At 38.2% G+C, this 26704-nt stretch overlaps 1 protein-coding gene across 2 annotated transcripts in view; it reads right to left on the bottom strand.

Moving 5' to 3' along the window:
- The window catches only part of PIGN (phosphatidylinositol glycan anchor biosynthesis class N), a 103316-nt gene that overhangs the window by 69200 nt on the left and 7412 nt on the right, over positions 1 to 26704 (bottom strand). For both annotated transcript variants that reach the window (XM_027736766.2, XM_039388920.1), the window contains exons 2-7: positions 18451 to 18711; positions 14214 to 14335; positions 13011 to 13109; positions 8338 to 8444; positions 2210 to 2334; positions 841 to 971 (exon numbers count right to left, since the gene is read on the bottom strand). In XM_027736766.2, coding sequence (XP_027592567.2) covers positions 841 to 971; positions 2210 to 2334; positions 8338 to 8444; positions 13011 to 13109; positions 14214 to 14335; positions 18451 to 18677 — 811 coding nt within the window. In that variant the 5' untranslated portion in view covers positions 18678 to 18711. The remainder of the gene's footprint in view (positions 1 to 840; positions 972 to 2209; positions 2335 to 8337; positions 8445 to 13010; positions 13110 to 14213; positions 14336 to 18450; positions 18712 to 26704) is intronic.

Genomic DNA, 26704 nt, shown 5'->3' with positions numbered 1-26704 from the left:
CCATGCCTGAAGCCGTCTTGGTTCAAAAATATCACAACAGTTACAAACATGTACATTGGAAGAGAGACTTAGCACTTTCACTGGCTGCACACAAGGACAGGAGTGTTTTTAAGATTCTTGGAAAAAAACAAAATAAGAAAAAAAAAGTCTAAATGAGCTCACCATCTTAAACTCTTCTCATCTGCCCTTAATCTAGTTATGCCAAAATTGCCTCAGGGCATTTGGCCACTGTGGCCATGTGTTTCACAAGTGCCCTTTGTGGGTATCTGCATGGTTGACCCCTGCCTCACTTTCCTCTCTATACCCTCAGCTCCTCCATCTAGTCTCCAGCACCAGTCTCATCTAGAAAGATCACACAGCAGTCCATTCCATCCTTTCTGCTGCGCTTAAAAGGCCAAAATAAGCAAAAAGATTTTCTTCCTTCCCCGTTCCCTCCCCCCGGTCAAGTTTTCCACCAGCATCTGGACAGATTTCCCACCTTTTCCAGGTGCTTCAAAGCACCAAAGTGAAAACTGTATCTCCCACATGGGCTGGAAGAAGACCAACTTTGCTTCTGGCAGCCAAATAACAGTCTTCTCCTGCTTGGGTTAGTTCTCTGCAGAGGAGGTATTCAGGTCTTTCTATCCCTAATAGCAGCTACTGAGGGAGTTAAGCTTTACCTTACTTTTTGCTATCCAGAAATGGAACACAGGTGTCACAGCAATTTGCATTTCTTGATACACAAGAAACACTTAGGATATCAAATTAAAGCAGAGGCTTCAAAGTTTCTAATGGAACAGAGCTCTAATCACATTCCAGATGCCCAAAATCTCAGCTGACTCAGCATTTAAAAAGACTCACCCCAATCTGTCATTCCATGGTCAGAAGTTAAAATAAATGCAGTTTTTCCATCATTTCCATAGAAATGGTCAATTATTGAAGCAATTTCTTTCACACCCTCATCAACTTTTTTAATATTCTCCTTGTATTCCCTTGAAAAACAAGAAAAAATGTTAGATTCAAGGGGGCTCTCACACTTGGCATAAAGTAAGTTATCCGTGGTCATAATGCCCAGTCCTTTTATTATAGACAGCTTTATCCTCTACAGATCCTCAAGCTAACAAAAGGCTTCCTAGGTGTAAAATCTCTCCTCCTCTGAGTCTTATGTGAGATATTAAGTTGTCATAGCACAGTTTGAAGGCTCCTGAAACCACAGTTTCAAATGGATTTCTATTTCAAATATGACCTGTCCTTAAGACTATAATTTTATCACTCCCAGCTATCAGGCAAGTTAAGGAGAATAACAAAACTAAGAAATTCTGGAAAACTCAAACACCTTAAATTGTAAGTTGCAAAAATTACCTTAAGACGGTAACTAAATAGCAAAGAAAGATCTTGCCATGCAGGCACTGTTTTGAGATGATTCATAGATCAGGACAGCTCCTAGGGTTTTGTGGAATAGAGGTTAAATAAAAAAATCTTCATATTTTTAGTAAGAGTGGCCATGATTAATTTTCAGGCAACTAGTTTTCTTTTTGCTGCTGTTGCTAAAGTCAGTTTTAAAACTCTGTCTTCAAAAAAATCATAACAAATGAACATGAGAGATACAGCAAATATGATCTTTGGAATGATGTAGGGAATCAGAGAATTAATTTTGAAAGTATGCAAGGATCAAGAGAAAGACATAAAATCCTACATTCAAAGCACATGAAGAAGTGAAAAGAAAGTTCTCAAATAACGTACTTCAAAACAAATTGGTGATGAGAACTGTTAATCTAAACTCTTCTTGGTTCAAGAGTCATAAGGAAAGGCAAAGCATAATGTTGGAATTTGCAGCCGTTATAGTTGAGTTTATTGTTGCCTGTAAACTCAACTATATAATTTCAGCAACGGGAAATCTGAAAACTGTATCCATTTTATGTTTAAAACTGCCATTCCCTACATGTCCTCTAGACTACGTGTTGGCTATAACTAAGATAATCTGCTAAAAATCAGACTCAAGTAGAGGAGTATAACCAGGTATACCATATATAGTAATAATTCGTGACTTCTACAGATGGGACCTTAAAAAACAAAATAACCCAGAAAATTCAGAACACAGGTAATCATGGTGACACATATGACCCACAACACTACCAGTCTTGTTTCTGGCTTGATATATAACACTATTAAAGAAGTTACTGCTTGCATTTAAAACTAATAAGAAAGATATGCTTAATATCTCAATTACCTTGAGTTTGGCCGATGAGCGTGTCCATTTGTGTCTATACCTAGCAAATGCAGGAACAGAACCACTTTCTCTTCATTCAGTGCAGAGAACAATGTTTGATTACTTCTGGAAGAATTAAAGAAGCTCTGCATGGAATAAGCCATTAATACATTAATCTGAGTAAAATGGAAAAAGATAGGCAGCTTATTAAAACTAAAACACAGCTGTTTTCATGTCAAAATAATTAGAGTTAAAAAAAGAGAAAAAATAATGACTTCCCAATTTACTTCTTGGAAGATAACTGCTATCAGTATAGCTGGTCCACAATTTCAGCTTATCTAAGGCAACACTCAAGTTGAGGTGTCTTTTGTTGTTTTGGGGGATCTTTTTCTTGTGTTTTTTTTTTGTTAGTTTTGTTTTTGTTAGCTTTGTTTGTGGGGCTTTTTTGAGTTTGTGAAGACAGAAGTATCAGTTAATTGCATATCATCCCTTCTTTGCCTCCTGTATAAACACAACAAGAACCATTCCTGAGCATCACTTATAGCTTTACATTTCCATTACTTTACTGCATTTACACTGGAAGCAAAGGTCTCAAACACTCTCGCTTTGAAAGCAGGTATTGCAGGACTGAGATACCAAGCTACAACTTGTTTGCAGAAACTAAAATAACAGAACGAAACATGACATGTTTTGCAAATACATGAAGTACAGAACATACATCTGCCTTGCACATGTCCTACTTATGCATCCCTGAGGCAGATGCCAGGGGAGGATTCTCCCCTCAGATGGAATGAGTCTTGACACAGCTATTCTGCGTTAGACCAGCCATATTACAGCAATGCAAAATGCAGGCAGACAGCTATTCCAACATCAGCTCCTTAGTAATAACACTGCCCAAGGAAACAAAGTTGGGTAGGGTTTTAGTCCAAAGAGCATCTAGAGAACCTTGCAGTACACTAATATAAATGAGAGTGTTTTCAAATTTCATGCAAGAGTCCAGGGAAAATGCTGGTATAGCCAGGGAACTATTTCGGCCACCAAAGAACAGGGCAGTCCACCACACACTTGTGATAGCAGTGGAGCTCTTAAAAGTCAAAGCTCACACCTTGTGTAAACAAAAGTCATTGTACCCAGAGGAAGACTCAGCTGGCAGTGATAGTATCATAGTAAGCTAAGTCAGGAAACCATGGCAGTATGCAATTTCACCTTTTTAACTCCCTGAATATACACGAGCTGCATGGACTAACATTTGCACACTCTCAGCTTCAGCTCTTGTCCAAACAAAATCATGACCAAAGTCCAGAGATATTTTAAATAAAGACACAAGAACAAAATCTGATTACATTAAATAGCAATATAATTATTTTTAAAATTTCCATTTCCCACAGAAATTCGTTCACCTACACATATTTGACGACAGATTGAAGAAGTTTTCCAGAGCACATCAGTAATTTGCAGGATACAGTATAATTCTGTTTTCTTATTTTTAATTAAATAAAAGGAAACAACATATCAAAACAGACAGACAGGAAACTACAAAAATTAAATCCTAAATGGTAGATCAATATTTGAAGGCACATATTTTTCTATCACAGAATGACTGTGCGAAAGAAACCATTCAGAGGAAGGCAAGGCCTGAGCTTCCTCTCTCCCACCAGACTAGTCCCCATGACATACCAAAACCATCCCACTCCCCCAGCCCCAGCTATCTTGTAATCCAGAGCAGCAGCAGTCAGAAGAGCTTGCCCAAACTCTGGCTAACTAAAAAGAAGACGGTAAACAGAAGATAAGTGTAACCTAAGATGTGGCACCTTTTCCCAGAACAAATAGAAAACTTTATCCCATGGAGCTTTTTCAAAAATGGTTTACTGATTAAAAAAACCAAAACCAAATAGGAAGCTTATCACAAAGAGTGATCTTAGGCTGATAAAGGTGGTGAGTTGGTAAGCAGGATACTGAACACTAGGGGCAAAAACCACTTCACTTTGCTCAGGAGGTTGCTGAACTGTTTGTCCAGAACTACCCTTTTATCTTCTTGTAGCCTGTGAAAGGTCTCTTCTTTTTGGTTCTCAGTGTTCAGAAAACTTGAGTCCTATCACCACTCAACACTAGTTTCCAACCCACTCAACCCACCATTATGTTAACTTTAACATTCTCTTTTTTCTTCTTTCTTTTTCTTTGCTCTATTCAGTAATATTACCTCCATTTATATTTAAGCCAAATCTCACCAAGAAGTTTCAGAGAGGGCAGTAAACAACTAAAAGGCCAAGAGCACTTAGTTTCTCCAGTCTCAAGAAAAAGCAGCTAAGCAGAGATCCCACTGTTGTCTTACAGCCATCTACTGTGAGGGTGAAGGGAAGACTGAGCCAGACTGGTCAGAGGGCCTCGAAAATGGGACAAGGTAAAGCTCGCAATTTGAAATGTGAGAAATTCCAGCAAGACAAAGAGACTCTTTAAAATTATTTTTTTAAACCATAAGTGTATCCAGATATTGGAACAGCCTCTCAAAAGGCCTATCCTTGAAGATGCTCAAAACTTGATTGGTCAAGACCCGAGCAGCTCGCTCTAACAGAATCGCCTTCATGCCGGGAGTTGGACTTGATGATTACTACAGCTTTCTTCCAAACTTATTTTTATATAGTTCTGGCAACTTTTCTATGATTTTCTGTTAGTTAACAACAAAATAATGCACTGGCTACAACTGATATGCAGTTTAATAAGATCAGCAATAAGTTTCCCATTAAAACATTTACAGCAAGATGTGAACTTAATTATAATGTAATACCCATTAAAACATCACAACAGAAGTTTGGTTATAACTATGTGAAATCTTTATCTAATCATCTCCCTCCTCAGATGGGAGAAAGCAAAGAAGAAAAAAAGACTACCTAGCAGGTCTAACAAATACATGACTTACAGATGTCTGAATAGAATATGAACTTACAGATGTTAAACATCTAAGTTGTTAGGGACCTTTTGTTCCCTCAAACAGAGCTTCCATGGAAGTATGATCCTTTAATATGGCTGATAAACTGTTGCTGACTGCATGTATGTACAAAGAGAGAGACCAAACAACCTTTTTTTCCACACAGCTCCTTCATACATAATCTAGGACAACTTAATTTAATTGGTTGCTTAAAGTTGTGCATGTTGATTTCTGTTAATGGGAGAGTTTAATAGTTATGTTCATTTTCAGATGTAAAATGTACAAAGGCAGGATAAACATATGCCAGGTCTGGATCAGCTGAGCATGATCGTGCACAAGACACCTACGTATTTAAAATAAATCATTCAACCATTGTACTGCTAATTAGAGCAGAGCTATCTGTATTGAAATCCACTGGCACAAACATCAGGTCATGGCACTGTCTGCAGAGCTTCAAAGTTTAACATAATTCAGTTCTGGACTCTGGCCGCCACCCTGCACGGAAGGGACAGTCTGAAGGCTTGGATGGCCTTCTTCCAGCAGAAAGGGGTCAAAGCAAGAATGAAGTACTGTTTTCAAAATGAGAAAGGAATAAAAGAAAAGAACCCCAAATATTTGTCATCTGCATCTACATGTCCATTCAAGTCAGAAGACACCAACTGAATATCTGGAGCATAATAAATTGCGGTTAGGCCATTACTGGGTCTCATCTCCAAGACCAAGTTCCTGGAATTTTCAACCTTTTACCCTAAAAAAGAGTTCAATCTTATAAAACTGTTTTTCCACAAAATACTTAAAAAAAATCAAAAATGCATTAGGAAGACTTTTTTTTTTTCCATTAGTTAATCTATACTCCCAATATTTTGCTCCTTAATTTTTCTTAGCACAGAGTCACAGTATGATTTAGGTAAAGGTTATTTAATTGAGAATCATCAGGCCACATCACATTAGATAATATTCAGTCCCGTAATTATTTGGAAAGCTTCTAAAAAACTAAATCAAACCCCAAAGAAGCCAACCCAAAACCCAGAAAAAACCCACAGTCAATCAACTCCATACCCATCTGGAACACCAAGCTATTGTTGCACATTAAAATTATTGAGTTTTAATTCAGCTGCTGATAATAAGCCCACAGTCAAGTCTATGCTAAATTTTCTGTCCCAAGAAAGGGTTAGGAGCACCTTGATCATGAGCAGACATGACAGGAACTATCAAGTATCATAAATTTTTCTTCCACTCATGATTTAAGCAATCTGCTTCTGAGCCATACAAATAAAAACTAGTGAGAGTTACCCATCTTCTGACCAAGTTACCATTAGTTAGTGGTTTTTTTAAGAGAACAAGCAATTTCAAAGTGCCAGCACTACCACCCCAAACATTAGTTAGCCATTTTTCATTTTATCCCCACCTTTTTTGGGGGAAGAGGAAGGCACGAGTGGCCCTCATGACACTTGGGGACCTGCAGACTACACAGTAGAGAGGGAGCACGTTACCATCTTTTACTTACTCAAGAGGAAGAAATCCAGGGACCACCTTGGCCAACATATGAATTAAAAAATATGTTGTTAAATCCTTGATATAAAACTCAAAGGAGGAATAAAAAGAGTAGGTCGAGAGTATTGCCGCTCCTACTTATATGTAATCTCATTAGCACAGCTGGAAGTTGTTTGCCTGTAATAATAGAGTGACCTTGGTTTCAGTAAGCCTCGAGTTTCACACTTCTGAAGCAATCGTTGATGCGTTATTGGAGACATGATTAATGGAATGTGTGGTTTGTGCCAGTCCATCAAGTCCTATCCATTCACAGTATGAAATTTAGATGGGCAAAATATGTCTTTAAAATAATGGTGCTGGTTCCGAGGAAAAAGTAATCAGTAATGACATATATATTAAACACATCATTAGAGTTTGAAAGGAGAAATGCCATTAGGTGTTCTGAAGCAAAAGGCAGCACCACCCTCACATACTTGTGCAGCTCCAAATGACAGCAGGGTGCAACTTCATGACAACAGCTATTCAAGTGTAACTGACAGCCCAATTTGATTTGTATTATTATTCATATGCATTACAACACACAACATGGCACAAAGTGCACATTCAGGGAAAGGATGGCATTAGAAAAAACATCTTTTCACCTGCAAACTCAGGAAATCACGTCCTTTGAGAATTAGCAAACTATAATGAATTTTTTCCACCCTATGTCCCTGTTAAAGCAGAACCACGCTTGGCTTCCTAGATGCTGATTTGGTTTATTGATTTATTTGGTTTAATTTTTTGTTTGATTTGATTTATGCTGGTTAGCTAATACTAATGCATACTGCCCAGAGATCTTGTGGAAGAAGTTTGAAGTCTTAAGCTCCATTAACATTGTTATGAGATCCAGAAAATAACTCACTCAGTTGCTTCACTGATACAGGTATCCATACATCAGTGCCCACTATCAGCATTTCTTAATCCTGAACAAGGGAGGTAGCATGGAATAACAGGAATACAGAAACTAACGAATACTCAGAAATTATGTGTCTTGGACTATTAATACTTACAGTGACAGAGTCACAGAAAACAACAGTCATGAACCAGCACTGACCCAAGTCAGCTGAGCAGAGCACCACATCAACAAATTATAGTGCTCCAGGGCCTAAGCTGCCTCTGCTTCCCCCTTTCTCCCCCCCAAACTAACTGTGACTCCTCTGACTCATCTGTCACAGCACAGCACAGTGTGAACCACAGCAGACAATCAGAAGCCAGCTACATGTATCAGAAGAAGCCACATTGAACAATTACAGTCAGGGTGCAAGCCTGACAAACATTAAGCCAATAATATTGTCTATTTCTTTATCATAAAGAAGACTTACGATTTCTGCCATGCTGTAACACCTGTTATAAAATCCTTGACTAATAGCATTCAAGATCTTAAAGGGTCTGTAATACTCCATGGCTTTCAGATTATAGGCAAACAATACAAAGAAAAGCCAAGAATGTTTTTAAAGGGTGCTTTTATTAGTGTTAGATTTTTAATCAGCACAGAATGACAAATGCTTCCTCTAAGCACCTATTACACTAGTCATGAAAGTTGATTCAAGCAATATTTATTTATGACCCCATGTGATACATCTTCCAAAACTTTCTTCCTTTTCAGTTCTATGTTAAGGTTTACATGTTCTAAGACAAAGCTAACATGTGCTTTTTATAAACGGCTAGCGTAAAAAGATTGTCTGCTTACCTTAACATGATCAAAAACCCATATGTCAAGCTTGGCTGCATCTTGTGCTCCAAAGTCCTCACTTTCTGCTGCGTAACAAAATGTATAAACGTGATCTCCAGTAGCACCTGCAAAAATAATATAGGTGGCATACGAGATAAGAGAAAAGGTTTTTTTCTCTTTTCATAGTCAAAAATACTTTCATGCAAAGAAGTAGAAACTTATCAGGAATGATAATCCTTATTTTAAACTTTCCCATAATTTATGTTTTTCTGAAACCTGGATACCATTTTACCTCATTAGGTTATCAGCATCTCAGAGGAATGAGGAACAATGTTATCCAGTATGCTCAGGTGAGGAAATAAAGTATGGAAAGGTAGATAGTATTAAAACAAATCCCAGTACAAGAAAATTAAACATAATTTCATTTTGAAACAAAGAATTTCACCAGGAAACTTCTAATCAAGGAAGATACATATTTAGAACTTCATTTAAACATGTGTTTTGCGGGGAGACTGAGAAAAATATATTCAGCTTTGGTTTTTCAACTGAATCATACAAGACAATGCCCTATCTATGAGGTCTTTTACACAGGAAAACATCAGGTATCACATATAATGAAGGCATCAGAAGGGCTCCTGTATATCAATTCTAGCTATCAAAAGCCCAGTGGACAACTTCAGGAAGACAATTTTCAAAGTCTGCATCCTCAAAACATCCATCCAAAATAGAAAATGGAAAACTACTGAACTATGTTCACTCACAAAGTACAACACGAGGGCCAGTGATGTGCAAACAAAGCATCTGGACAAGCTGATTTCATTCTCTACTCACTGGGAAGGGAGCAAAGCAGAGAAAGGCAGAGGGGGTTGGAGGGGGAGACCTAGAAGAAAGTAAACTTTAGGAGTCCTATAAAGATCTGAAGCTAGGTGAAGTTTAATTAAATAACTCAGTCAACAGCAGAGCTGTTACGGCTCAGGGACACCATTTATACCGTGACAGTGTAAACTCCCAGAGGGTGAAATGTTCTTCAATTGGTTGATGACCAGCAAGAATATAACTGATTTGCTGGATGTCACAATTATATAAGGCCGCTGTGTAAGCTTCCAGGCTTGTGAATGAACTAACATCCCAGTATAAGGGAGCTGCTTAGCCAAGATTATGCGCAAACCCACCCAAAGGGATGCAGGTATTTCAAGCCAGGAAGATAAAAGCTGGCACAGATTTTCCGGTGCAGCTCTCCCCTGCGCCCCAGGAGACGTTACAACTACTTATAACACAGAACACTTGCTGTAGTTCTCAGTCTGAAAGAAAAGGAAGAAAATACTGCCAGGCATTAAAAAGTGAATTCAGAAGTTCCAATTGGTGGATAAATGAGATCAAAAGAAGAAATAAGTCCTGTCCAACACTATCTAAGAAGGTAGAATGCTGTAGTGTTTTTCCACAATGTCACAGCAAACCCGAGAAGATCTTCTTTGAGAAGTGCCACATCAAAGAAGCCAAATGACAGGACACAGTTTGCAGACCAAGTGAAGGAATACATCTACCACTTACCCATTTCTAATTTCTACCAGAGCAAACCAAAACAACCCACCCAACTCTGCACTGCTATAAAGAGAAATGGTAGCAAAATAAAGTCATACTAGGAAAGTTTTGGAGTGCCTGCATAGCTTATAAAATATACCTTTCTTTTGTTTGGTTTGTTTTTTTTTTTTAAATAAGAAATCCTACTACGCAAAATGTTAGAAAATACTATTTTGTTTCTATTATTTGAGAGCTGCCAGGTGACAGTACACCAACACTTCTCTTTAAGTCTGAGGATGAGGAAGCAAAGATGGGATAGAGAAGCAGAAGGAAGCCAGGGATGAAAACATCCTTTAAAAGCAAGCATAGAGCTCTACTGGATTTGATGAAACTATTACACTACAGGAAATAACTGAAGTTGCCAGAAACTCTCAAACCAGTTACCACCTTTTTGCTCCCTTGTCCGACACTTTATCTCATCCTCAGCATCAATATCCAAATATTTGGATCATGGATCAAATTATCACACCTTACTTAGATTTACAGTGAGGCAGTTCTGTGTCTGACAAGTTTTTCATGGATCAGAGTCCAGACCAGCAGGAGACTTTGCTAGCAAAATTTGCAGGCACAAAAGAGGGGAAGGAAGAATGAATGCACAAGGACAGTCAGACACTGAGCTGGACAGAGTGTGGGCATCAGAGAGCTGTCATCAAACACAGTCACATGAGGAATGTGAGAAATTTTGTGTTGTTTAGCAACAAGGAACTAAAACAGGAGACCGAGATGTCTGTCTGTCCAGAATAAACCCAACAATGGTTTGTCCCAGTTGTCCCCATGGTCTTGATACCCCTCTTCATACTCAATTTAAACAATGACCCTAGAATTTCTGGAAGCTTCCAAGAAAGAGAAAGGGAACCTGTGGAACAAATGGCACTGTGGGTGCAACAGACTAGTATCTACTTCCCTTAAGGGAAGCAGCTCCTTTTTCCGTGTGACATTTAATACTCTAGATTATACTCCAACCCAGAACCATGACAAAAGTACAGGACTGGACCTTTCAGGTCAAACTTCAAATTCTGGCAAGTCTAGAAGAGAAACTCAAAATTTTAAGGAGCATTGTGGAAGAAAAATAGGCTTTTTCAAAGCACATTATTTTCAGATAATTTCAAGGGTATAATCGAAAAGCATCATAGAAAATAAGGTTAAAATTAGCACACTGAACTGACATATCTTAAATGAGTTTAACTATTAGAAACAAACACCTTTTAATCCTGCTAAAGATACAAGGCACTTAAAACATTGTCTCAGAATAAAACACTAATCACACAGTATTAAGACTTTGATAGATTAAGATTTCATGTATATCTATTCTGATATTGAAAAAGATCTGTATTTTATTTACCTTCTCTATAGAATCCTCAATCATTTCCTTGAAAGATTTATTACAAGAAAAGTATCTAGGGAATATAGACAATGACAGGAAACAAAAGATTTTTCTATCCTTCCCAAAAAGCAGCAAGTGTTATATAGTCTTTATTCATCATCCAATGGAAGTGGTGAAATAGTTAATGAAATTCTGAACATTTTAGCATGATAAAATACACGCAAGAAGAGTGCTGTGACCTCATTAATTTGCAACATGAAAAGAAGGAGAGAAATTAAGCTATGTTCCCCTATGTCCCTCTTGGCTTTTTGTAAAAGTAAAGTTAAAGAATAAACACTTAATCCCACTTCCTTCTGTATTCTAAAACTTTTCCTCCTTGAAAGAAGAAAAATATCTTTTTCTAACTAAAAGAAGTTAATCTATCTCTCTATCATGAGAAACTATGATTCATTTTCCCACACAGCTACTACTTCTCAGATACATTGCTGCACTAAACCTTTGCCAACTTTGGGGGATTTCCCTACCCCCTGTAAAAGGAAACTCCATTGTTGATACCACTCAGAACAAGCCTTATTGAGAGTATTATCCTTGCACATCTCTACAGATAACATCAAAGCTGCTCCCAAGTCCTCTGCTTATCCTCTTACTCAAACAAAACCAGTAGAAAGACAAGGCTCTGGGAAACTCTTGAATTCCTCAAATATTTTCCCAAGAACATATCCCCAAAAATATAAATAATCTGTGTAAGGGCAACTACCTTTCCCTTCTCCCCAGCCGCCACGACATGATTTCCAAATACAAGCTGTAATCTGAGGTCATGGGAAATTATCAGGAGATATTTTTACAGCGAACCATAAACTTATGAGGCTCAAGCAAAGAACAGAAAAGAGGGATGTGGGGGGAATATCAGGATGAGAAAGGGAAGAGACATGAGTTCAGAAAAAGTTCAAGAATCATCATGAGAAATACGACATACATTTTTTCTAAACCAATATTATATTCCACTCCTATTCTGCCTATCCCATTTTTCTCATTTGTCAATACCAATACCTAGAACAGAACTGCAGCATATGCCTTTAGCTCATCTCCTTTTCACTTCAGTCTGTTTATTCTGAGAGTACACAAAAGGGTGTATAGGCCCTCGTTACAACAACATTAAACCTTTAGTTGTTTGATGTGTTGCTCAGCAATCTCTGCACAAAGACCAATTGTACTGGGCTGACAAGACTTGAATGTACTGCATACCATGAGTAGAAGACCTCAGCTTCAGAAATAGTACCAGCAAGTTCCTGCTTGCATGCAGTTCTTCCATTCACATGTTATTGTTCAGAGTAGAAGCAGGATAACTCACAATAAGCTACTTCACAGCTCAGACACTCAAAAAGCATGGCTGCAGTTCTATCTCCCAAATCAGTGGGAGCTGCATGCGTAGGAAGAAAATCCCCAGCTGCACGCTTGCAGTCAAGAGCTTTAAACCTCAACCAAGGAAAAAAATACTAGGTCCTTATAATTTCAGGCATGCTTCTTTTAGTATGCTGACAGAACTAGGTAAGGCCTATTTAAACAGATGACTAATAAATAGAGATATCCTCATTAAAAGCCTGCTTCTTTTCCTCCACCCCCTCAAACTCGCAAATTCACAAACTAGAAACCAAGTATAGGGTATATACAAATATACAAACTGGAAATATGTCATTCACCTTGTTCTCTAACTCAAAACTTTGAAGTGTCTCTATTTTACTACCTGATAACTATGTGTTAAAGATTTGGAAAATTTAAGCCTTACCTTTTGCAAACATTGGCAAAATATCTGGGCTTCCCCAGCTCCAGGTATATTTACTTTCATTGAAAACAGAGTCAAATTCCACTGGATTCTCCTTCCATCCTGTTAAACAAATACACCTGGATTTAAATGTGGTTGCCAGAAGATCTCATTGACAAGACTGACAGTCCATGCAAAATGTTGCTTGGGTTATTTTTAATAACTTTCCTTTATATTATTGCACAATGAACTCCAATTTGTGAATCTTAGTTTTAACTCCATTTCAACCTCTATTATAATTAGTCTCCCCTTCATTAAGAAGTGAGCTGAAAACCTAAGCCAATCTCATTATGCAGGGATTCAAACAGGCAAAACACACAGCTGATTTACCTTCTAAACAGCTAAAATTCTCCTGAATTCTACATCCCCTGTTGTCTGAACTCAGTTTTTGGCATTTCAGGCAATAAATTACACACTCATATCATATTTCCAGCAGTCACACACTCATCACAATACAACCTCCAAGACCTTCTGTTTCCACAAAAAGGCAGCTGGCAGAAATACATAGATCTCTCAACAATTCCTGCCAATCCTGGATTTGTAGCAGTTGTCAGAAGGAAGAAGCTTTTGATTAGGAACATGGATAAAACCAAGTAACTCCTCTCACCTCCCCTGTCCAAAACCAACACACAACATTAGCAGTGTTCATGCCTGGAAGCCTGAGGGAAGGCAGAGGACCACACAAAAGACCAAGCCAGTAACACAAAATGTTGCCCATAATTAAGCCCCAAGCACGCAGTGACAGCCAGCTCTGGACAAAATACATGCTTGGGGCTTTTGCTTTATTTTCCTCCTGATTCTCCAACTCAACACAGCAATAGTTCAGCTAAGACATTACAGTACATTACTTGTTTCAACACCTACTTAGCCACCTCCTGTTATCCCAAATGATAATTAAAATCTCCGTTACATGAAGAGGTGAGGCCATAAAATACTTCTGCTTTTAGGCTCAGGGTGCTAAATTTTACCATGTTACAAAATATTAACATAGGTAAGCTATTTTCACAGCTTTTCAATATTAAGAATGGAAAATCCATCCAAAATTACTATTTACCACATAATCTTGGTATACAAACCACTATGCATTAATAATCATCTAGAAGCCTAGCACATCACTGAAACACCTTATCTCAGAGGACAGTGTTCAAAGCTTTAGGACAAGCATACCTTTAGCAACAGCACTGACATCTTCATAAAATCCAGCTATAAGTGCAACGTGCCCTGGCCTGGATTCTGTTGGGACTCGGGTATGAGAGATTCCCCAGCTGCCATTATTCTCTAGAATACCCCTGAAAAAAGGATACGAGGCAGTTAATGCTCATGACTTCTTGAAAGCACAACAAATTGCAAATAAAAAGAGTACAGGTAGATGGGAGACAGGAAATGCACAAAAAAACCCAAACACCTCCCCCCCCCAAAAACCCAGAACACAGACTAAACCAGATTTTCACTACCACCTGCTGCACAGTAACACAAGCAGAACATTAACCTGCAAATAGTTCTATATTATGACACCCCACAGAGAACATTACTATTGTGGCCCATCAGCACTGCAAACAGATGAGTTTAGCTGGTGTTGTAATACACTTCAAATTAACATACTATTTTTTTCTGCTGTTTTCCACTTTAGCTTGCTTCCCCCCCAACAGATTGTTTCTGCCTGCTGCTACTTTTTTTGTTATTTCCATTTAGCTAGAAAGTGTCTAGTTAAATCTTATCTTACTCATTAAATATGCTCAATTATAATTAGTTCTTGTGACCATGTCTGCCTTTTTCTGTGCTGAATATCAGAAGCCAGCATGAAGAGAATTTGAACCACATGCAAATTTAAGGTGCAAATAATTTTGGCAACAAGAAGCAAATTTAAGTAAACCTTTTATCTTTTGTAATTAGATCACAGTGAAGGAGAATACCTTCTCACCACACACAGAGAAATACATCAAATTGTCTAGGGTTCATGCACAAACAATAGTTACAACAGATAAAAAGCAAAGAAAACAGGGACAAAACCCAACCGTAAGAAACAGCCTCATAAACTGTTCCTGTCTGCTGAAGATATAAACAGCTGGGGCCTGCCAGAAAGCAAGTGGTGAGCATTACCATATGCTGCTTTCTTGTCTCCATCTTCTGGATGAAGAGAAAGATTCAGCTTACTGTCAGAGCATGGGGAGAAAAAAAACAAACACACCCGCACACTCCTTATACTGATTTTTAGGATAAAACAGCAGAATCTTCTGAACAAATTCAAAGTAGTTTTTAACAGTCAAATTACTGGAAAATTGTACTGTTGTTATTCATGATATAAGATACAAAATTGTCTATATTTTTATCAGATGTGTTTCAGTCCAAGTAAATTCTAATTTCATGCTTTCTAACTTTGTTTTTAACAGAGATTTTATACGACTGTTAGTTACAAGGTCTCTATACTCAGCTGTAAATATATTTCTCACTAATGAAGCAAGAATTGACTTACAGCCTAAAATTTCAGGCTCTACTCTAAGTTTGCAGCATTCATGGTTTGCTTGTTGTGCTTTTTTTAAAACTCATTTTAGACCCCACATTCTCATGGCCCACTTGAAAGCTCACAGAACTGCCTGGAATAGCTCAAATACTAGTGAGAAATATAAAAGCACACAGAGACATAGCACTCTGACATGTTATTTCTAGCTCTCATCTCAGCTAGGTTTTAAGGCAAGTTGGACTGAAAAAAGTACTAATTTGAAAACAGAATTTAAGTATTACTTGAAGTGGTTTCCAGTTTATTCTCACTGAAGACTGACTAGGATGTATTGCACTAGTATTCATGGAAGATTTAAGACAAAAATAAAACACATGCAGCTACTCTCATACTTCATGGTCACAACAGGTAGGAAATTGTTTTAAATAGAATTCGATTTCTATTGAATTGGAAAGTAATCCTCTATCTTTGCTTTTGTGGGACTGTTGTCAACAACAGGATTGACTTCAGGATCTCAAGTCAACAATAATATATATCAAGCAAAAGTATAGATAAATAGATATATAAATAGATAGATAAAAATATAGCCAGATATCATAATTTACCTGTTCAGAATTCATTTAGCTATTTTGAATAATTTCAAAGCCTTTTACTCAGAAGAACCACTGAAAAAAATTAATTTCCTTGACAGTATAAACATTAGCTACCCATAATAACAATGATTAATATTAATATGATATAGTAATATGGCTAAAACATGACAGGCAAGGAAGAAAATATCTTCCCTGAAATCATCACTGCAGCAATTCAGATCACCTACTATTGCTCACAGCTACCACAACACTGCTGAAAAACAGATTTTTCAAGAATATTTGTAAAAGAGTAGATACTTGGCATATATCATCTAGCAATCTGCTTCAAGCCTAATGGATATTTATTTTTAATTTCATGTACCTAATAAAATTTTGCTTCTATTTATAGCACATTGCTACAAGAGGGGTTCTTGCTCCTTTAAAGAAAATATTTCTGCATTAACAACACAGTAGTTCCCCAAGTGCTCCACCTGGATAAGATTAGTAATCTGGATGTTATGTTGCCTACTACTATAAAGTGGATAAGGGACTGAACACTTAGCAATAAATGTGCAAAAAAAGCAAACTTGATATTAAATTGCATATACTTTGGGTTAATATTATTGGAAAAGGAATGCTCAGACAGCAACAACTTGGCAGAATAAAAAAGGAAACACTTCCAGAAACCAACATCTGATCTTGTCAACTTGTTTACAAAGTTAACTTATGGAAGTTGTGTAGCTCAAAGGTTTGGTGACAAAACACCAGGCCTCTTGCTTCAAAATTGCGGCAGCTCATGCAATGGGTCTGAAGGTATGCTCTGGGCTGCCTGGTCCACCACATTTCAGAAAGCGCGACATGCCACATGTTTTTTCTTTTCATCCTCTCTCACACAAACACATTCACACTCAGGTATTCTATGCAGAATGAGAGACAAGAAAAATACAGATGGCACTTCAAACCTCTATTGGCATTTTCTTCCACCTGTCAGCATCTTTGCTTGTTACAAGACAGTTCTTCCCCTCCATTCACCCATGTCACCGGCGACAATGTTTTACTTCTACAGGTTTTGAAAGAGAAAGTCTCTAACTACACAAACAAGGTGAAGCAGAGACAACAAAAGTGCCAACTTTCCAGCATTAGACAAGCCAATACACGGTTTAACTTTTTTCTAGATAGGCATGCTAATGCTGAATTTTAAACTTAAAAACTCAAACCATTCAATGGCAAAAATGCTGAATTTTAAACTTAAAAACTCAAACCATTCAATGGCAAAAATACACACTATAACTCTTTCCTGGCCACTACGCACCATTGCTCCTACTGATGGGGACATTACACCATTCATACCTTGATGGTGTTGGTTGATGCCGGAAAAGACGAACAGTTTTACTGCTAAGAAAAGAAACTGCTCTGAGGTAAGTGTAAAGTCCACTGCTAAAAGACAAGTCTCACTGATGTGTCAGACATCTGCCAGTGGCAAAGAGCACCTTATAAAAACAGTAACAGCAGCAGAAGCAGGTATAAGTAAGCTCATATAAGCTGGCAAGCACTGTAGCAAGGACCCCTCAGATTTCTTTACTACTTTTGCAGTAGTGGACTGCGAAAGCCCTAACAGCTTCAGATGTTTGATTATTTGGGTTTGTTCTGATATTCAAGCCAGACCAGTGCTATTACACAAATGTCTTGGTTTTTTTAGTCTAAGAAATTAATTGTCTTATAACCAATTAATTATCTTGATTCAAGGAAACTGGGAAAGTTAATGAAAATTGGTTCTAAGCACGTGAGGCTATGACTTTTTGGTAGGATTTATTTTTCACAACCTTAAACCAAATCACCCCCTTAAGCAATCAGACACATTAGGGAGCACAAGGGAGGCACCAAGGTCAGGCACGCAGGAAGGGTGGAACAAAGAGGAGGTGGCAGCCTGCTGTTAGATCCATTCAGGACATCACTTAATCACTCCTTAAAAAGCTTAGAGTTAGAAGACAAGCACGTTAATGAACTACTACTCTTAAACTGAACATCCAGGAAGCAGTTAAATTAACGCCTGTCAGGCTTCAGAATTGATACCATGCTGATGTGAATGGAGAAAGTTCACGCTCCTCTCAGTTACTGGCTATCTGTAGTGTGCAGGGGACAATACTGACTCAATTTACACTGTTACTGCTTTAGCAGCTTTCCTGACAAGGGACACCAAACCCAACTCATGCAGAGTGTAACTCTTTAAAGTTTGTCACTTCAAAGGCAGAGGGAAGGCAGTATTCAAGCTACCATAGTTGCCGTCGTTCTTCTTGTTCTCTTTTTGACATTACATAGAGTTGCCTTCAGAAGCGAAATCCTGTGGATCAGTAGAGTTTTCAGATGGACTTACCGCAGGTAAGGTGCCTGGGGTGTGCCATTGCTATTCAATTCATAGAGTGAATCTGCTCGCAGACCATCAGCAACAAAGAGTACAAGACGTTTTGCTGGAGGTGGCAGTGGGGTCTGCTGAGGGGTCATTCCATGGACCAGGGGAGAGCTGAAGTAGATGTCAAAAATGGAGACCAAGAACACACAATGCACAAGGAGAGCAGCAAATATGAAGATTGGTATATCCATGGCAACAGCCGGCTGGTAAAGGCAAAGTCCAACACTAAGAGAAAGTGAGAAAAATAAAGTGAGGCAAATGAGACTTATTAGAATCAGTATTTATTTCAGTTGTTATAGAATGGCAATACAACAATCACAGCCATCACCCATGATCCATAATCAGTTTTTGTTTCCAACAAGCTTTTTCCCCCAGTCAAAAGCCACTGCATGACTAATTCAGACTTTCAGAGAGCCATCATGTCTCAGCAACTCATCTGGTTTTTACTGATTTATTAGATGGCTTCAAAAGACCACTGAATCAAGCTAGTCTGTTTTGTGACTTACATCAGTGACAGAAGACTCAAGACAACACAAAGTCTCCATGAACATACTACCCTCTACTGGCTAGTTGCACAACAGAGTTGAAGTCTGGCAAATGCAAGCCAGAAGCCAGACAGCTAGAGAAAGCCATCCTATAGCAAACATCCATCCAATACTGCTTTTTTTCCCCAAGTTTGCTATCAAATATGAGCTTGTTATATTCTGCGTAGAAACAGAATCCTTCTTTTAAAAGAACAAAGACACTGTGCTGAGCGCAGAATGCTATTCCTCTTCTAAAACAGGTGACAAAATCACAACAGTTGCAGAATTATGTTTCAGGGATAATTATATTCCCTTTTTGAATGTTTTTTTTTCTGCCCTGTCACCCTCTGATGTCAGGTTAGGGATACAAATATGCTTAAAATAACAGGTACGCTGGAAATGCACATGTTTGCCAAGCGATGCCTACTGCAGGTAAATATGTATATTGGCTCAGGTAAGTGTGGGATCTAAGCTGCAATGAGGCTTAGTTCTGACAAAGTACTATTAGTGCTGTCCAAGCTGCTAACTTAGTTATTTAAATATCAGCTAATTATCAACCTCTACAAAACAACACCTCCACTCATCAATTTAGAAACAGATGTTCCTAACAGCCTGGAAGGTTCAGATTAACTATGTAAATACACACCTCTCTTTAAAAGAAACACTTTGTTAAAAATCTAGTTAGTGCTTCTAAATGTCAATATTCATATTAAGTTTATCTTGTTACTTACAGAATTCCAGTAGCTGAACAGAGACAGGCAGCCACTATATGGTAAGACTATTACTCTTATCAAATAAGGATAAAAGGCTTCAATACCAAATAACCTGAACTCTGACCAAAACTCTGAAAGATTCTTATTAAAATAAAATTTTTTAAAAGGCCAAGAAAGCCAGAGGAAAAAAGAAACATACTACTAATGATTTGAAAGTTAATATATAATATTACTTACTATTCAAAAGAAAGTTCAGATCTGTATACAACTTAACCATAACTTCTAATTCCACCCATTTTCCTTACTGAAACACAGATGCAACAACTCCAACCCTAATTCGAAATACTACTATAGTAATTTCTCATTTGAGAGATTTGGAGAGAAAACCACATAACAAAATTGAGATAACTTAATACAACATTTCAAAGAGACATTCAGTAGTTACATTTAAGCGATCAAACAAAAACCTTTTGTTAATCAGGAACTTACATGCTTCTATGTCTACAAGTGAGACTCCAAGAGAGACTTGGGATATCTGTAAATATCAGTTTGTTTATTTTCAAGTATTCAGGGTTCCTGTATCAATTTAAATATATGAAATTACAATCACAGAAATACCACTAAGTTCAATGCCAGACTTCATTTTATTCAATCAGTTTTATTTTCCATAGGGCTTTTTTTTTTGATGTAGTTGTGCTTGACAAGAGAATCCAAACTATTCACGCCTTAAACCGATGATATTAAACACCCTACTAAACAAAACAGTAAATTCTATCAGGTACTTGTTGCATACTCCCAGTGCTACAGTTCTATAGCTTAACATATTCTATGTTCTTCTAATCAAAGTATTAGTAACATAATCTGTTTCCTGCACTAGTTATTTCTCTTTGCTTTAACTCTCCCCAAGCCTCAGTCCTTGCTTGCAGCAAAAAGAGTGCAGTCAACACAATTCAAATTTAATGCTGTCTTAGACTATAGCATCCATGGAATTAATTAAAAAAAAAAAAGAATACTTTCTTTTGCAACCAGTTTGACTACATTACACTAGACTATTCATCTGGGCCCAACATATCCAACTGCTCACCACCATCATATGGTTTCCAGACAAGCAGCTCCCAGAGCCCTGCTTTTGCCACATCCCTCACAGCTGCTCCTTCTGCCTCTAAGGTTAGCTTACATTGTTCCTTTAATACATGACTTTGTGTGTTATCACTGTGACATAACATTGTGAAAAGTATTCTATCTTCAGGCTTACAAATACTTTCCCACAGATATAAAGGGCTTGGAAAGCTCCTAATTGCATTCAGCTGAATGTCAGAATGGCACCTCACACCCTTTTCGAATGGAAGTCTGGCTTTCAAACTACTAAGCCACTAAGGTGTTCCAAAGAAGTGCTCATCTCTGGGTAGAGAGGCACCAGCAACCTTCTACACCTTTTTATCTTGATCAAGTTACAACCAAACTTGGTCCTTGCCAGCCCAAAGTGCTTGAAGTTCATTTAAGACAGTTGTTTTGTGAAATATATCCTCTTCAGACATCAAAAGTACCAGAGAAGAACAAAATATCTCCAGCATGTGGTTTTCAATGGAAAAGGAAGTTCTTTATCACTGCCCAGGTTCCTCTGGGACTTCCAAACCAAAGCACCCATTCTATCCCTGTAGGACAAACACCCAAGACCAGGCATGTTTTTCTTCCCCCTTTGTGCTTTTGCATCAGCATTTGACAGGCTAGTTTGAAATGCAGTCTGAACCTGCCAGTCCAGCATGGAATCCAGAAGCTGAACAGGATCTCATAGGTGTTCCAACAGGCCTGTCAGCATCATCAGGAGCTGCAAATGGAAGGAAGCATTGGCATCAAACTCCTTGGGGCCCAGTGGCCTTCTGGCATGTTTTTCTGGCTGGGAAGCAGCTAACTCAGTAAAAATTGGGTGCTCAGACATTCCTCAAACCATCTTGGTACAGAGAAAGCAGAGTTATCACTGTGTATGTATCTGTCCCACCAGGAAACATGCTTATCTATATACTATTTCTCTGTGTCTCACATGAGACACAGAAATTAAACCCAGCTTCTATGGGATAATACACAACAGAAGAAAGTCCTTTAACTTTCTCCTCCCTCTGTTACAGAGGTCATAATGAGCAAATTTCTCCATACAGTCCAGTGCTTGACTGTTTAAGGCAGAAAGCTCACAAGGCATAGAAATAACAAGGATAACGATTTCAATAACAATTTCTTCCTCACAAGGAAAAAATAACCAGGATAAAAGGGGAAAGTGGATTAAGCACTAGCTTATAAGGAAAAGCAAAAGCCAAAGCCTGTCAAGAGAAGAAAAATAGAAATCTATTAAACACACACAATTTTGAGGATGAGGAGCCAGATGCATTAATTACTAGTGCCAAAATATCTCTGCCCTCAGGTGCCTGACCATTCAAAATGTGGATAAACAAACTGTCACTTGAAAATATATCTTACATCTTTCTGCCAAGAAAACTTAAGCCAAGGATATCTCAATATTTTTGTGTTCTGTGATATTTTCTCAGGCAATCCCTTAGCAAATGATTTAGTCCACTACCTACCTTTAGTCCTTATTTTCACAAAGCAAAACACAAACTTTGCTCAAATTTTAACTGCATTATTCTACTTAATTCTGTTAAGCCATTGCCTATCACATCAAGAGGAGACACAGAAGCTCCTAGTCTTGCAGGTAAAAAGAGCACATTGCTACCTATTTGTCACATGCCATTTCTTACTGTCCATCCAAATACATCATTTGCTATAACAGAATTCTAGAATCCTAATACAGGCAGCCAAATCACCTCCTCTTTAGATTCAGCCCAACTAGTAAGCTATATATCAGACTCAGATTTATTCTTTTCTTTCTGTATTTTTCACCTTCTGTCACCATCTCTTAAACCAAATACAGAGCCAATAATGATTCTGTCCAACCTCCAGTATATCAGAACTTAAACTATTCCAATAAAATAGTTTTTGTTCAAACAATTTGGAGTCAACAACACAAAGTTGGTGTGGATTCTTAAATGAAGACCCTTAACAGATTCTTAACAGGAAAGTATTAAAGATCCACTAAGCTTCTCATTGCCTGTTAAACGTGAGTTGTTCACAGGAACAGATCAAGTAGAAAATCAGCACTGCCCTGGTGAAGCCGGGGGCTTCAGCAGACTTCAGAGCTTCTCACTTTATTGGATATTGTACACGAGCAGAGAGGAGAGCGAGAAGACACAGGGGAGCAATCGAACCGAGAGACAGCAAGGCAGAACCAGGACACCCTTCTTAGAGTCTAGGAGATGAAAGAAAGAAAAGCAGCAAGGACCTTCTGACTGCAATTAATTACTTTTCCAGAATAAAGTGATACACAGATTAGAGAAGCGTTTTTTGGTGCCACCCTGCCATCATACTGAATTCTCAGAGAGAAAGTTCAGCTCCCAATTGGTGGCAGAGAGGATGAAGGGACTCTTTCTGTCTTTGTATTTGCACCTATCAAAAGAACATCCAAAATCCTAACAGCTGTGTCAGTGCAAGGACTAAAACACCCAGACTGTGATAGTGGCAGGGGAGCAAGACAGCTGCAATGAGCCACCTAAGCCCAACCATCGGACAAGAAGCAGGCAGGTTATTTCTTCACATGAGCTTTTCCCTCTTTTCAAGCTGATCTGTAACTTGCTGATAAGACTTTTTTTTTTTAACCTTCTTTTTGACTCACACCATGGAAACTACATCCACAGCCCCAGGCTGGATCAGGTCCCTCAGCGCTGAACAGGAAGGCTGACATAATTAAATGCAGCACACAATTTCCCTAAGTAATCCACATCTAAGATGCATCCTCTCTGAAGTTATAATCTCTCAGCATTATTTATAACGCAAAGAAAACCAGACTGGTACTGCAATACAATATAGTTCTTCATAAGAAATGTAACATTTCCCTTTTATATTTTTCTTTCTCCAAATACGCAATAAAACATACACAAAATGCTTCATGGAATATGCCCCACTGGCAGGAATATTTTGTTAAGGACAATAAAGTGTCAAGACAGGGAGCTCAAGATACATTAGTCATTTCTTTTAGAGGAACCATGCTTCACTAATACTGTCAAGTCTGTTGATTAAGATGAAGAAAATCCATTGGAAATGCATTTTCAATAAGCATCAATGGCCTTGGTAAGCATCTTTTACAGAAAAGAGCAATAGACAGGAATGGCTACTGTGTTTCTGTCTGACTAATATACTTTTCAACTAAACAGGCTTGTTTATTTTGTAATTTAAATTGTCAAAGTGGTGACTGCACAATTCGTCCATACATAAAAAATTATGCTTCTCCTTAGGGCAGAGGAGCAAAGTGGAAGTTGTGCAGTCTAACTGACAGTATTGTGCATGATATGGCAGCTATACAACATCTAAGACGGTGTTAGCAGGCCCTACCCTATGCTTTTACTAATTAAGATTTTTAAAGAGTTCTACTAGTCAAGAAATGCAACCAAGTCCTTCCTTCTGTCACAGCATACACACCTATTGACTGCACAAGACTGTAATTTATACAAGACCATATAAGACACTGACCGTAATTTATACAAGAGACTTGCCAGCCAGTCTCTGAGCAACTCTCTCTCGCATCTTTACACACCTCCTAAACGTAGGAAACCCAAAATTCTCATCTTGACTTCATTGTGCAATCATACTATGAAGAGGGAAAATGATAAAGTCCCTTTTCCTCTTCTCCAAAATTTCATTTTCTTTCTTTATTGAATCACAACATGCTCTGCCAGACAATGAAAGTGCAACTACAGTATTTCCACTTGCTTTGGCACTAAAGTAGCTTTTGTAATTCACACCATCTCTTTAAAATTATTTTACGTTCAACATCTTCACTGAGCATTTTAGAGATTATAATAACAAATGACATCTGTTTTTAATTTTAAATATGGTTCAGTAAAGCACATCCAAACCTGAGGCAAAGAGCTCAAAGAATATTTAATTTTCTTTTAACATCACTTGATAATCAAAATTACTCTGCCTGCCTAGAAAAGTCTCTTTTGCCAAAACTTTCCATTTGACTGCAAAGTACCAATAAAACATCGAGTCCTAGTACTTGAAAATACTGCAAATCAGTCACCCCAATGTCAGCCTATGCCATTTTCTCTGAATTATCCTTAAACATGGGAAATTGTATCCGCAAGTCTCCCAGGCAAAAAACCCCACACCTGAGAACAACACTGCTAATGGGACAGCACTGATAAAGAGAACAAGGGCACTTCTTTAAGAAACTATGACTACTTTAAGGTATGAAAGAGAAAACAAGAGCATCAGCCTTTGGTACCACTTGTTAGCCAAGTGGAGACAGAACTAAAAGTAGAAATACAGTAAAATTACATCTGCTCAGTATGCAGGCAGCTAGAAATTCAGAACTTGGAAAAAGCAAAACCCAACAACAAGAAACTCTGAGTGATCTTGCTGTGAATTAGCTATTTCACTGGGTAACAGTACTTGGGGGGCCTATGCTTGTTCTCAGGAGGTATTTGCAAATCCTCCTGCATATTGCTTGATTTCTGAGTCATTCAGCAATACTCTACCAGCAAGTCTTCTTCAAGCACTACTGTTCTACAGCTTAACATTGTATTTTCATCTCAATATGGACTGTTTAATTCCTTTTTGTGCTACCAAAAGTAGCAGATTTTCTCAGCTTTTTCTATTCTCGTGGGGGAAAAAAAAATTTCCCGTCACTGTCTTTTTCTTACCCTGTTTGTAGATTTTTGTAGACAGATCTTTCATATTAAAGGTTTTATGGCACACTCTTGGAGAAAGAACATCAGCCTGAGAGTGTCTAACAGAACCCATCCCACCAATTTTCACAGGTGCCAGGGTCAAGGGACAAGCGGTACTTAAGAGAAAACAAGTACAAGGATGATAGCTTGCCACAGCAGTCTTACTGTCTCATTGGAGCCCTCCCTGACAAACCAAGGCTGAAGGCCCCCTGAGATATTTTAAAGACATTTGCAATAAAACTATGGAATAAAGCACAAGTACCAATACAAGCAGGAGAGTTCTGCCCTTTAACAATAAAAGGGGCAAGGGTCAAACTTTCTAAAGTCATACAACAAATATTAATGTAGAGCATACAGGGAAGAGGATGGAAAAAAGAACAACTTTCAGCTGCATTGCTTTGCAAAAATCACTTTGCAAATATATTATGCATACATACAGAGAAAAAAAAACTACTCTTGAATAAAAAACACCCCAAACAGTGCTTAAAGTATGTTCCATAGAAGCTAGTCTTAATAAGAAGGGTTTAAAAAAGCTGACAGAAGCTGTTTTTCCTTTATTAAGTCACATTTGCTTATTGATATAAACCATTACAAATGAAAATGAATCATGTCAAGTAGAAGCAAGCCACATCTGTTGAATCTTATACATAAGCCTCTGAATGTCAATTTGCCAATAGTTTCAGTTTGAAGGAAGAAAAAAACAAGGGCCACAAGAAATCTTCTAAGCATACACTAATACTTTCATAAAAGGCATACAGAAGTCAAATAATCAATTTGTAGATTCCCACCCTTTCAAAAGCTTCTTTTTTTTTTTTTAATAGAAGGACTTTGGAACTTTTGCGTTCTAATGTATATAGCTGAATACTATTCAATTGGCTAGCATGATTTTTGTTTTATATATATCTATACCTGCCAGACTTCAGCTCACAACAAAGCTGACAAAGAGAGAGAGGCAAGTTAAGTTTCCCACTGAGAACAAAAACTCATTTAAGGCCTGAGGTGAAGGCACACCAGGAAAGCAATCCCAATCGGAGACGCATTACATGCCACACCCCAGGATGGGCACAGCTCGGGGCTGTGTAAGGGCGGAGGGGGCGGTGGCCGCTGCCCCCCGGGGCCCGCAGCCCCCGCAGCCCGGCGCTCTCCAGGGTCCTGCATCGCTCCGGGCACCACGGCAGACCCAGTCCCTGGGAAATCCCAACGT

Source organism: Pipra filicauda, unplaced genomic scaffold (assembly GCF_003945595.2).
Source record: "Pipra filicauda isolate LSUMZ 115617 unplaced genomic scaffold, ASM394559v2 scaffold123_size2130275_pilon, whole genome shotgun sequence".
In the NCBI taxonomy this organism is placed as follows: domain Eukaryota; kingdom Metazoa; phylum Chordata; class Aves; order Passeriformes; family Pipridae; genus Pipra; species Pipra filicauda.
This window is presented reverse-complemented; position numbering and strand designations above follow the sequence as displayed.